This window comes from Jaculus jaculus, chromosome 5, assembly GCF_020740685.1.
Source record: "Jaculus jaculus isolate mJacJac1 chromosome 5, mJacJac1.mat.Y.cur, whole genome shotgun sequence".
Classification (NCBI taxonomy): Eukaryota; Metazoa; Chordata; class Mammalia; order Rodentia; family Dipodidae; genus Jaculus; species Jaculus jaculus.
In genome coordinates, this window is record NC_059106.1 from 56,969,728 (window position 1) to 56,982,733 (window position 13,006).

A 13,006-nucleotide genomic window follows, 5' to 3' on the forward strand; every position below is an offset into this window, starting at 1 on the left:
GAGTCCCAGTTGTGGCTGTAGTCCTTGGTACCAAGAAGCAATGGTGGTGGCAAGGAAGTTCTCGGACAGCAGACCCAGGTGGGTCCTGTGGGTGACTCAGGTGGTGACAGAGGCAATGCATGGCATGTTTACAATGTTCTGCAGTTCCAAAGAGGATTTCTCACTGCAATTTTCCCGGAGCCTCCAGGGAATCTCTGCTTTTATGAGGCAACTAGCACACAGGAGGGTGACGTGCTTGAGGTCACATCGAGACTCCACAGCTGAGTCAGGATTAGGTCTTAAGTCTTATCTCCCATGCTCGGATGTTGAAAGATGGCATTTATTTGCCAGTTGCTTTGGGGTCTTTCTCCTGGTGGAGTATAGAAGAAGAGGAGGGACCTGGCTCCTCTGTGAATTCTCTGGGAACACGCGTGACCTTGAGGCTCCACTGCAAAGTCAGGTGCTCCTGAGTAGATTCTACCAACCTTGACTTCCAACAAGAAGTGGCTACATTCAGTGGGTCTTAAATGTTCACTTTATGTAGTTTTAAAAATAACTGGTCCTGGTCTGGAGAGATGGCTTAGCAGTTAAGTGCTTGCCTATGAAGCCTAAGGACCCCAGTTCGAGGCTTGATTCCCCAGGACCCACGTAAACCAGATGCACAAGGTGATGCATGCATCTGGAGTCCATTTGCAGAGGCTGGAGGTCCTGGCGCGCCACTTCTCTATCTGTCTGCCTCTTTCTCTGTCTGTCTGTCGCTCTCAAATAAATAAATAAAAATAAACAAAAAATTTAAAAAAAAAATTGGTCCCAGGCTGGAGAGATGATTCAGCAGTTAAGATGTCTGCAAAGTCTAATGACCCAAGTTCTATTCCCCAGTAGCCACGTAAAGCCAGATGCACAAAATGACACATGTGTCTGGAGTTTGCATCAGCTGGAGGCCCTGGAATGCCCACTCTCTCTGTGTCTGTCTCTCTCTGCTTGCAAATAAACAAACAAAAATATTAAAAAACATTAGTGTCAGGCATAACACATGTATGGGAGTGATTGTTATAACCTTTAAAGGGACAAGAAGGCACATGTGTTCTGTTGATGTCAGACGGCTTTGTATTCTTTTTCATTGTTCCACCTCAGGCAACCTTGCCCTAGTTTGGCTCTTTCCCTTGCTTGCCAATTTAGGCTGAGGATATAATTCAGTGGCAAAGTGTCTGTCTATCAGGCTCAAGGCCCTGGGTGCCATCCTCAGCAACACACACACACACACACACACACACACACACACACACTACAAAAGGACAGTCTTTACCCAAATCTAGTTAGGGTTGCTGCCACTTTTTCATGTAGTCATTTGACGGTGAGAGCCCTTAACGAAGGTAAAATCCCTATAGCATAATGTACAGAGATCACTACATTGCAGACCTCCTTTCTTCTTGGTTTCACTCAATTTCACAACACTTTGAACAACCTGGTTGCATAAAGCACGTGTGAGAATTGTCCTAGGGCATGATATGGGAAAGTAACACTTGCTTCATGTGCCCAAAGACCTCAGGAGGACACATGCTTCCTCCATGCAGGGCTGACAAGTGACATTTGGGTGGTCAAGTTTTGGGTGCTTCTCCCCACCCTGTCTGCATACCTTTATGGAGAAAAAGGACCTAGAGACACAGGGTCCAATTCCTCTGCACGAAATGTGAGGAGGTGGTTACTCTTAACTGGAAGCATAGGCCGCTGGAGAGAAAGGACCAGCCGGCCAACATATGATTATGTCATTACTGACCAGTTAACGCCCACTCCAGACAAGAGTTCTCACCATAGAGGGAAAGGTGCCTGTTCCTTTCTTGGAAAGTGAGACGCTGTTGAACACTGGAGACTGGTGGATGACATTGTAGAACCCAGGGCCAGGGATGTTGTTCTGAAAGGGAAGAGAACACAGCGTCACTGGACACATGTGGCTCCGCAGTGATCTTCTGCAAGCTTTCTACCCATTAGCGCTAAGCCTCCCTGTAATCCCACAGGGCAGGCCCCATTGCTGTCAGGGTGACAGCCTGGATCCAGCATCTCCCGGACTTGCCCAATCTTTGTCTCAGTTACTGAGAGGAGGGGCAGGAATTCCAGCCCAGGCCGGGACTCCCAAGGCCCTGGCTCTTCCCACTAAGCTGCCATGCTGCGTTCCAAAAGAACACTTTAAAAAAAAAAAAAATTCATGTCATTAGGGAAATGAGCATAAAAAGAGTTTCTAAATGTGGTTTGTGTGCATGTCATTGTGCATGGACTGGGTCAGCCAAGCCCATAGTGAGGGGAGGGTGACCCATTTCACAGTCACCACACCCCACCTGACTCAGCTTCCTCCTAGGCCTTTGAGAAGAGAAACTGGGGAGTGTTTCTGTTTATAAAGCAAAATGAAACAAAAACAACCTTCATTCCAAAGGAGGCTATCTCGAACTGGGAGACAAAAAGAGGTGAGCCCGTGGGGCCCAAGGGTGTCATGAGGCAGGTGCACGAGGCAGCGGGCGGCCAAAGCTCCCACGCTGGTTACCAGGGGGACGCCAACGTTACTCAAAGTTGGCTTGGTCACGTGGCGTTGAATGAGGGGGAATCTTTCTATTGCTGGAATCTCCTGGGGTTCTGCTTGGCACCAGGGGCTTTTCATAATATATCTTTTTTTTGTTTGTTTGTTTTTTGTTTTTTGTTTTTTGTTTTTCGAGGTAGGGTCTCACTCTAGCCCAGGCTGACCTGGAATTCACTATGGAGTCTCAGGGTGGCCTTGAACTCACGGCGATCCTCCTACCTCCGCCTCCCATGTGCTGGGATTAAAGGCATGCGCCACCACACCCGGCTTCATAATATATCTTGTTTTCAGCATCATCCTGGGAGGGAAAGATTACTATTCCCCTTTCTGGTGGAGACACTGAGACGCATGCAGGCAGATCTGCCTAATTCTCACTGCAGTAAGTAGCATACCTCAATTCCCTGCTGAGAAGGTGAAGTGTTCCCTCAGCAGCAGGGATGTGATCAGAGCCATGGCTACTAAGTGGCGAACTGCAGATGTGAACACAGGGGTCCCTCCCACCCCCGACTGCACGGCTTCCCATCTCCACCTGTCATCCACATCTATCCAGGATCCACTGTCCCTGTTGCCTCCCCTGGGGCAGAAAGAAAGCTTGAGGAAGTACCCTCCAGAACTTTCCAGTCTGGTGGGGACAGAGTGACCATGGTTTGTTATAGTGCATAGGGTGAGCTCATGTGCTCTTAGCAGCATCCCGAGGGCTGAAGTTGGAATGCCTTGAGTCCCTCTGGACAAGGACAAGGGCCCGGTGGGGCTGGGGACAGGGGAGCTCATTCCCATTTCTGTCTCTCAGAGAGACAGAGAGGGAGTTGAGTGCTAGGGGCAGTGAGGCAGCCAGGGAGAGGACTTGCAGAAGCAGGAACGCAGCGACCATCCCCCTCCAAAGCTGAGAGTTCAGAAGAACGCTGGGCTGGGAAAATGACTCAGAGGTTAAAGGCACTTGCTTTCCAAGCTGACCAGCCTAGGTTCAGTTGCCCAGCACGACATAAAGCCAGATGCAAAAAGTGGTGCAAGCATATGGTGCAAGAGACCCTGGCACACCCTTACACACACACATACACCCAAGGTAAAAAAAGAAGCATGGTACTATGAGGACAGGCATGAAGGCCCATGGAGAAACAAGGAGGCCAGTTCCCATGGCGCTGTTGGCCTGGAGCTGCTCTGAAACGCCATGTGTGGACTCACTTGGTCTGCCCCTGAGAAGCAAGAAGATGGGCCAAAAGAGTGAAGCCCCAGGTCATGTGACTAGAAAACGTCAGAGCCAAAGTCTGAACACGTCTGACTCTAGAATCTACTCTAACCAGCTAATTCTCAGATGAGATAAAAGAAAAAAAAAAAAAAAGTCCCATGGAGTTATAAATTAGGAATTCTGGAACTAGCTACCAATCACATGACCTTAAGGAGGTTACCCCTTAGTGCCTCAGTTTCCTTATCTATAATTCAAGGAGTTGGGCTGTGGGAAATTTCCAGAGTCCTTAAATCTAGGACAAGCTGCATTAGGGTATGTGTGACTCTTGTAGGTCAAAGCAGTGGACAGGAAGACATATGTCTGTAGCTCCCAGTTTCTCAGCACATACTCTGTCTGAGAGGCCGAGGGAGACGGCCCAGCAGCTAAAGGTACCTGCTCCACTAAGCCTGCTGACCTGAGTTCCATTCCCAGCACCCATGTAAAGCCAGATGCAAAGTGGCACATGTGTCTGTAATTCCAACACTCCTATGACAGGGGAGGTGGGGCCAGGAGAATCCTGAAGCTTGTGGGCCAGCAAGACTGGCCTTTCCAGTGGCAAAAAGACAAGAGAGACCCTGTCTCAACAAAGGTGGAAGGAGAGGACCAGCACCCCAAGGTTGTCCTCTGACCTCCACATATTCACTGTGGCGTACACATGCCCATGCACACATACATATGCACACATGCATTCATGCACAAACACACACAAATAATTTTTTTTAAAGGGGCCAGGCATGATGGCACATACCTTAAATCCCAGCACTTGGGAGGCTGAGGTAGGAGGATTATTGTGAGTTCAAGACCACCCTGAGACTACACAGTGACTTCCAGGTTAGCCTGGGATAGAGTGAGAGCCTGCCTCAAAAAGACAAATAAATAAGAATTTTCTGAACCCTCTTGTGTGTGGGGGGGGAGCAGGGTTGCCTGATAAAACATAAGAGCTGAATGGCTCCTCCATCCCACCATGTCCAGTTAAATTAGAATCACAGACAGACAATAAATAGGTGTTTTCAAATCTAAGTATAACCCATGAACTATTTGGGACACAGTTATACCAAAATCTGGAATTCTAACTTAACTAATAACCCTGTATTTTCCTTTGCTAAATCTAGCAACTCCGCCAGGCATCCATCATACTTGAACTGTGTCACACAGCAGATGGGCTAGAGTCCAGGGCAAATAGGAAGAGAACTGTCACCGTGTCACCTGCAGGAATGAAATCTGCCCTCGGTGAAGACCCAAAGCAAGTTCCTCGGGCAGCACCATGCTGGAGCTGGCCAGCGGAAGCTTGTTGAAGGAACTTCAAATTTTTCCAGTGGCCACTTGGAATTGGTGGGCATGAGTATATTTACACTAGAGAAATCTATACAGCTGCAATGGGAGCTTGTCCTGGCACAGGGGAGAGCTGGGTTGCCAGCCCATTACCACCTCCACACAATGCCCACCCAGAGGGCTTATGAAGGGAAGATCCCTGTACAGAGAATTTCACATCCTCCTCTACTGGGGGATGCGGACAATGGTTCTTTGGGTGGGCAGGAAAAAATTCAGGCTTTTCACTTCCACAATAATAGCTCATGTGACTAGTATTTTGTGACAGTGATGACACTAGGCAACTCAGGTGACACCCCAAAGGATAAGAATTCAGGATTTTGTGAACTGAGCTATGTCTTTGTTTCTGGGCTGAAACATCTCAGGAGGCAAAAACCAAATAAATGAACAAAAATGTGTATGTTGGGGTAGTGAATAGAAAAGAACTTGTATTTCTTTGTGTCTCTGTGTGTTCATATGTATGTATGTGTACATGTGTGTGTGTGTTCATAGGTGTGCAGGTGTGTGTGTGTTTTTGTGTGTGCCTATGTTTCAGAGACCACAGATCCACATCAGGAGTCCTCCTAAGTCACTCTCCAATTTATTTTTTGAAACAGGGTCTCTCACTGAACCTAGCACTCACGGATTCAGCTACACTAGCTAGCAGCAGGGGTCCTCCTGCCTCTGCCTCCCCATGGCTGGGATGACAGGCACACACTACCACACTCAACTTTTCAGGAGCCAAACTCAGGACTTTGTGCTTGCACAGCAAGAACTTGACTCATTGAGCCATCTCCTCAGCCCAAGAACTCGTGTTTCTTCCAGGAGCTCATGCTGGCCACCTCAGAGGGATCTGTTGAAGCTCTACGTTGGATGCCATACACCTATCTGCACATAGACCTTCCAGTGTGAGCAGTAAGTGAACAAAGACACACCGGGGGGGGGGGGCAGAACAGCCTCCATGGAGCCAAGACCGTCCCAGGGGAGTGGGAATAACAAGGGGTGATTGGCAGATGTGCTCCCCTGGTCCCACCCAACACACCTCTGCTGACATTTGGCTGAGATGCACTTGAGGGCTCATTGAAAGAATTAAAGTCCTGGAGGTCAGCCTCTGCAGGTGCCAGGAGTAAGAGATGATCTACCGACACCTGACCTTGGTACAGGCTGGGGGAAGCAATAGAGGGAGCTGGCATTTATCTGTCCAGCCCAGCTATCTTCACAGGCTTAGGAAGGACTTCTTACTCCAGAGCCTAGAGCTCCGTAAAGTGTCCTTCATACAGGGGTTTCTAGTTCTGATTTCATATATTCAGTACAAATGTCAACCCACCCTGTCTTGGAAACCACGTTTTGGTGGCTTATGACCTCACTAGCTCTGTTTTTGTCTCTTTAAAATGTCCCCAGGCTGGAGAGATGACTTAATGGTTAAGGCGTTTGCCTGAGAAGCCTAGAGACCCAGGTTTGAATCCCTAGTATCAATGCAAGCCAGATGCATCTGGAGTTCATTTGCAGTGGCTGGAGGCCCTGGCATACCCATTCTCCCTCCTTCCCCCCCCTCCCTCCCTCCTTCTTCTCAAATAAGTAAATAAATATTTTAATTTTTAAAATGTCCTGCTTGGCTCTGGTGTTTCTCAGATGAGCTCAGGATGAATAGAAGTCAGATGTGTGCTGAAGGGCTGAGGTGTGCCCTAGGAGAAAACCAAGTCTGAGTGGAGGCGGCCCTGTTACGTGGCTAACCCATAGGGCTGCAGACTTCTCCAGTGGACAGTCTCCTTCCTACAAATGCTTAGTCTCAGGGTCTCGGGAGATGCCTGCTCACACCTTGTTGACCTCCCCATGGCTAGAAAGCCTTTACTTAGTTTGACAGTGGCCCAAAAGTAGGAAGGGAATAGAGCAGAAGCCGAGAGAGCTGGGACCTGAGTCCACACTTGTCCCTTCCCTGAGCCTCACTCTGCTCATCAGCTGTGAGCGTGACAGTGGAAATAGGGGTGTGAAGATCTGTCACACCTTGCTCCTGGCCTCCAAGAGACACCCAGGGAAGGGACAGGGGGATGGTGGCCCCAAGCAGAAGCTCCCCTTTTACATCTGTGCCTACATCTCAGCATTTGCCTGAGGTGGTTCTACAGTGGGCTCTGGTGCCCACTCCTTATAAGATGCCCTTCCCTGGATGGCTCTCTTCCTTCCTGACCCCACACACTATGTCCAGCACCATGGTCCATGCCTCTCCCCACAAGCGAAAAAGAAAGAAAAAGCTAGAATTATACTTCAAGCAAGAAAACACCAAGAAAATGGGGAGGAGCTAGTTTGGGGACGCTGGCGCTGCTTAGTATCTCGGGTGCAGGGGCACGAGGAAAGCCAGGCAGCTGTCATATGAGCAGATGGAAATGGAGACCAGGTCTCTGCCTATTGCAGGCCTCCCTGGGTCAGAATTGTCGCCGGAGAACAGAACATAAACCCACACTTTCAAAGCATGGGTTAAACCAGTCCTGTCTGCTTTCAGCTTATTAGCAGCCCCATGAATCCCCATTGGGGTATGGGCAGAGATTCAAGTCGGTACACCAGGGCCTGTGCTAGGGGATAAGGAAATAGTCACAGCCTTTCTGCCACTCACAAGTATCAAAAAATATGATAAAATATGATAAACGCTGGCTGTGCTGGCGTACTCCTTTAATCCCAGCACTCAGGAGGCAGAGGTAAGAGGATCGCCATGGTTTGAGGCCACCCTGAGACTACAAAATGAATATCAGGTCAGCCTGGGCTAGAGTGAGACCCTACTTTGAAAAACCAAAAAAGGAAAAAAAAATAGGATAAAAATCAAAATTGTGCAAAAATGATGCATGTGTTTCCATGGCCGTGGGAATATGAGCTTGACCCCAGGGCCGTTCAGTGGCTCCACTCTCAAGCAGTTTGTGGCTCTGAAGTGAACAGCCCTGACTGCCGCCAAGGGGCCTTGGTGGATGAGGAGATAAAATGCATGGATGTGTCACCAATGTGGCCAAGTAGAAGGCAAATAGGACATCAAATGGGCCTGGGCCTGGGGGGAGCAGCTCCCACCTGGGAGACCAGGGAAACAGCACCTGGGAACCAGCAGCTAAGGTCTGACTGTGTCCTGGCTCTGCTCAGCCCCAGCTGGGCCACAACTTAAGGTCCTCTTTGTCTCAGGTCATTTCCTGGAAATGGGGTGGGGGTAGCTCCTGGGGTTATGACAAGATAAGATGAGCCTATGGTCTGGAGAGATGGCTTAGCGGTTAAGTGCTTGCCTGTGAAGCCTAAGGACCCCGGTTCGAGGCTCAATTCCCCAGGACCCACATTAGCCAGATGCACAAGGGGGCGCACGTTTCTGGAGTTCATTTGCAGTGGCTGGAAGCCCTGGCACACCCATTCTCTTTCTCTTTCTCTCTGTGTCTGTCACTCTCAAATAAGTAAATAAACAAAAACAAACAAAAAAATTTTTTGAAGATGACCCTATAAATGTATGTATAGGTCTTCTAGGGGTACCTGGCCTAGGATCAGGTCAGCTGTGTTTGACATGACCATACTATGTCCTGCAGAGCCCTTTGGAAGGGGGCTGATTGATGGGGAATGCTGGAAAGGCAGGGTCCAGGACCCTCCTCTGGTTCCCATGTCCGAGAGCACATGTGGAGCCAATTGTGGACATGGCGAGCCCTGTGAATTCCACTCTAATGTCCCTGGCATTCCTGGTCTGGGGTATTACCAAGCTTTAAGTGACCAGCTTTAACCCTGTACAAGTTCACAATCAAAGCCTAGTCGAGGGCCGTTTGGAGCAATAGCTCCCTTGTCAGGCTTCGCAGAGAACTTACCATGCACTTATTTTTTAAATTAATTTTTTAAATCCCTGTATATATATGTTTGTCTACATGTATGGGCATGTGTGTGTGCATGTATGGGCATGTGTGTGTACATGTACGGGCATGTGTGCAGGTCACAGGGCAACCTCGAGTGTCGGGCCTCACCTCGCACCTTGGGGGAGGCAGGGTCACTTGTCCACCTCTGTGCGCACCAGGCTGCCTGGCTCATAGGCTTCTGGGGATTCCCTCGTCTCTGCCTCCAGCCCCATGTGGGGGCTGGGGATTCAAACTCTGGTCCTCATGCTTGGAGGACAAGTGCTTTATCCACTAAGGCACCTTCTCAGTGCCTTACTATGCATTCTATTTTATTCATTTTTTTGGGAGAGAGAGAGGCAGGTAGAGTGAGTATGGGAGCACCCGACCGCCTGGCACTGCAAATGAACTCCAGACCCACGCGCCACTTTGTACATCTGGCTTTACATGGGTACTGGGGAATCAAACCCAGGCTGGTCAGAATTTGCAAGCAACTATGGAGCAATCTCTCCAGCCCCTTAACAGGTATTTTATATGGTAACTACCTACACAGCATGGCGCCTCTGTGCTACCACATATGTTCATTGGAGTAGAAAGACATCAGGCTCAGGATCATGGGGTCATTATGCCTGGTAAAGGCCGATCTAGTGTAATGTCCTGATTTTTAAGATGAAAGAAACAGTTAGGGCCTGGAGGGCTGGATTAGGAGTTCAAGCATTTGCCTGCGAAGTCAAAGGACCCAGGTTCAATTCCCCAGGACCCACATAAGCCAGATGCACAAGGTTGTGCATGCATACGGAGTTAATTTGCAGTGGCTGAAGGCCCTGGCATGCCCATTCTATTTGCCTCTCCCTCTCTCTCAAGTAAATAAAATAAAATAAATTTAGAAAAAGGAAAAAGAAGAAACAGATGGAATGATACCAGGTTTACACAGCTTTGGAAACAGTGACCATGATATAGTTGCGATGGGGGCAGAAACGGGGGGGGGGGGGGGGAAACACCCAGCAGGCCTCTGGGGTGGGCTGAGTCACCCAGAGACATGTCTCTTCATGCACGATGACCATCACAAATAAGTTCAGGGAAATAGGCCTTACTTCTGGCAGCCCAACTCACCAGCCCAGACAGGGGGGCTCTACGAAGGACCCTCACTCCCAGTGGCGGAACTCTTCGGGGGCCCTGGCCAGGCAGGACTCAGCAGGCACCGCAGTTCAGGTGTGCTAAGTGGGTCACGGCTCCGAGGTGAGGAGGCAGCCGGGTGTGGGACCAGGCACAGGGTGTGTGTGCGTGCAGCTCCTGGCTTAGGAAGGGCGGTGAGGCAGAGGAGGTTTAAAATCTGTTGTTAACTTGCGTTGCCTCACTAAATTACTGGGTGATGCCGTGCACGCTCTTTAACTCTTGGTGCCCACTTCCCTCAGGAAAATCGGGAACGATGAGCATGGAAGGAGTTGATTTTTTTTTTTTTTTCTTTCTGTGGTTGTGGCTGAGGAAGCTTCAGCCAAGTTAGAACCCAGATCTTTACGTTTCAGGTAAGGAAACTGAAGTGCCCAAGCAGACAGGCGGTGGGTCGCAAGGCTCCTAGCTAGTGACAACTGAACGCAGGGAAGGGCTCTGTGAGGCCTTTGCCCTACCCAGGAATTGCCACACTTTTCTCCCAAAATGCATTCAGACACTTAGATGGGAGCTTTCACATCATCCAATGAATGCAACCACGTTGGGAGAGCCGGAAACACACCTCTGAGCCAACTCTGCATCAGGCTGCCTGTAGCTCTGGCTGGCTGGCTGCCCGCTGGCTCCTGGAGTAGGAAACCTCTGGAAAAACGGGAGTGTTTCGCACACTTGCTCTCAGCTGCTGGACCTGAGCCTCCAGAACTTGTCATACAGAACGGAGCCTCAGTGGCAAGAGGCTCCCTTCTTGCCCTCCCTGGAGCTGTTTGGCCAAGGCTGTTCCAGAAACATGCTGACTCGCATGAACCAAATTTATGGCCTCGCAGGCCACAAAGGCGGGTGTGGCGTGGTGTGGAAAGAGTAAGAGGTTTTGGAGTGGACCGGGCCTGGGCTGATGTCTAATTCTCGCAATGTTGATTCAGCAACTATTTATTTAGAGGCTCTTATGGGGCAAACCCTGCACTGGATGACTGAGGGTGGGTCAATGAACCTTCTTAAGTCTTGGTTTCCTCTTCTGTTAAATTAAAATAATAAACCCTTCCTTTTAGCATTGTTCACAAGAGCCAAAATACAATTTTAGAATGGCTTGATATATACTAGGGATCAGCCGGTAGTGACTGCTATTATTTTTGTTGGAAACTGGGCTGAAAACACCCTTGAAATTGGCAATACATTATCATTAAATTGACAGATGAGTACTTAGACAGAAAATGGAGCAGAAACCGACAGTGAAAATAGAGAAACTAGAGAAAGAAGAAAAGAACGCCTGGGCAAGGATTAATCATCCTGGGAAAAACTACAAGTGATTTAAAAATATGTGTGTACACTATATTACTTACTGTTTACATCATAGAATCCTAAACTATCAAACTTGGAGGGAACTTAATACTTTCCCTAGCTCTGATTCTCGCTCAGAACTGAGGAGTCCGGCGGAGGGTGGAGGGGCTTGACAAGACCTCTCACTGACCCGCCTCCCCTGTGTTCAGAACCGGGATCTTCCGTTCCCCACTCTGTATCTAGGCAAGGCAGACAGATGAGAGTCACCTGTATATTGTCACAGAAAGGAGCTGGGATGGCCACTCCAAAGGAATGCTATTCCCAAGGTCCTGGTTAAAAGAAGGAAGAACAAAATATGTTGACTCTAGGGACTCTGCTGTCCCCTGCTGGCAAGAAAGGAGAATGATCACAGGAATCACAAAATTAAATAAAGGCTTGCTAAGGAAGCAAAAGGAACTTCCAGATGGGAGAGATCTGGGGAAGAGGGTGCAGATGGAGAGATATTGTTTAAGGAAGTTTTTTTTGAAGGATGGGGTGCCAGGCGTGGTGGCTCACGCCTTTAATCCCAGCACTCGGGAGGCAGAGGTAGGAGGATTGCCTTGAGTTCAAGGCCACCCTGACACTCCAGAGTGAATTCCAGGTCAGCCTGGGCTAGAATGAGACCCCACCTCGAAAAACCAAAAAAAAAAAAAAAAAAAAAAAAAAGAGGATATGGACCTCATCACAAAAAAATTCTAAATTTATTAGATTTGCCCCATGTTATTTGGAGAAAGTCATGAAATTCCCTCTCACACAGAGTAGAGTTGGAATGGTTTTTCAACTTCTAATTGCTACTTGAGTGATTTTATACTTCTGTTATATTCATAATATATTTTTATTTTTTAGCTGCAAAGTGTGATAGAATTTTCATAGTATATATGTGTGTGTGTGTGTGTGTGTGTGTGTGTGTGTATTCATATATTTGTTTTTTAGCTGCAGAGTGTAGTGGAACATTCCTGATACCCCAGCACACAGGCAGCTAAGGCCGCTAGGAGGCCAGGCTGGGTTATAGAACCAGACTCCATCTAAAAGAAAAAGTTGAATGGAAATGGTTCGGTTGCTAAAGTGATTGCCGTGCAAGCGCGAGGACTTGAATTCAGACTCCCAGGACCCGCGCAAACACCGCTGTGGTGGTGTGTACCTATAATTCCAGCAATAGGGACATAAAGACAGGCGGTCCCTGGGGCTTGCTGGCTAGCTTGCCTAGCCAACTTGGTGGGTCCCATGCTGAGTGAGGTACCTTGCTTCAAAAACAAAGTGGAAGCCAGGTGTGGTGGCGCACGCCTTTAATCCCAGCACTCAGGAGGCAGAGGTAGGAGGATCACCACGAGTTTGAGGCCACCCTGAGACTCCATATTGAATTCCAGGTCAGACTGGACTAGAGTGAGACCCTACCTCAAAAAACCAAAAAAGAAAAAAAAAAGTGGAGAGTGGTTGAGACAATACTCTGTGTGGACATCTGGCCTCCACACTTATGCACGCGCGCGCACACACACATAAGTATTTTTGGTTAGGTTCTGTATTTCTCACATCATGAATCTAGACATAGTTTTTTCCCCCTTGCTGTCATGTTTCTCAAGCACTAGTATGTGCCAGGCCCTGGGC

The 13,006-nt window shown here is 48.7% G+C and overlaps 1 protein-coding gene across 4 annotated transcripts in view; it reads right to left on the bottom strand.

Moving 5' to 3' along the window:
* Stpg1 (sperm tail PG-rich repeat containing 1) overlaps positions 1-13,006 on the bottom strand; it is a 53,376-nt gene that overhangs the window by 28,493 nt on the left and 11,877 nt on the right. For all 4 annotated transcript variants that reach the window (XM_045150209.1, XM_045150211.1, XM_045150208.1 and 1 more), the window contains one exon: positions 1,790-1,891. In XM_045150209.1, coding sequence (XP_045006144.1) covers positions 1,790-1,891 — 102 coding nt within the window. The remainder of the gene's footprint in view (positions 1-1,789; positions 1,892-13,006) is intronic.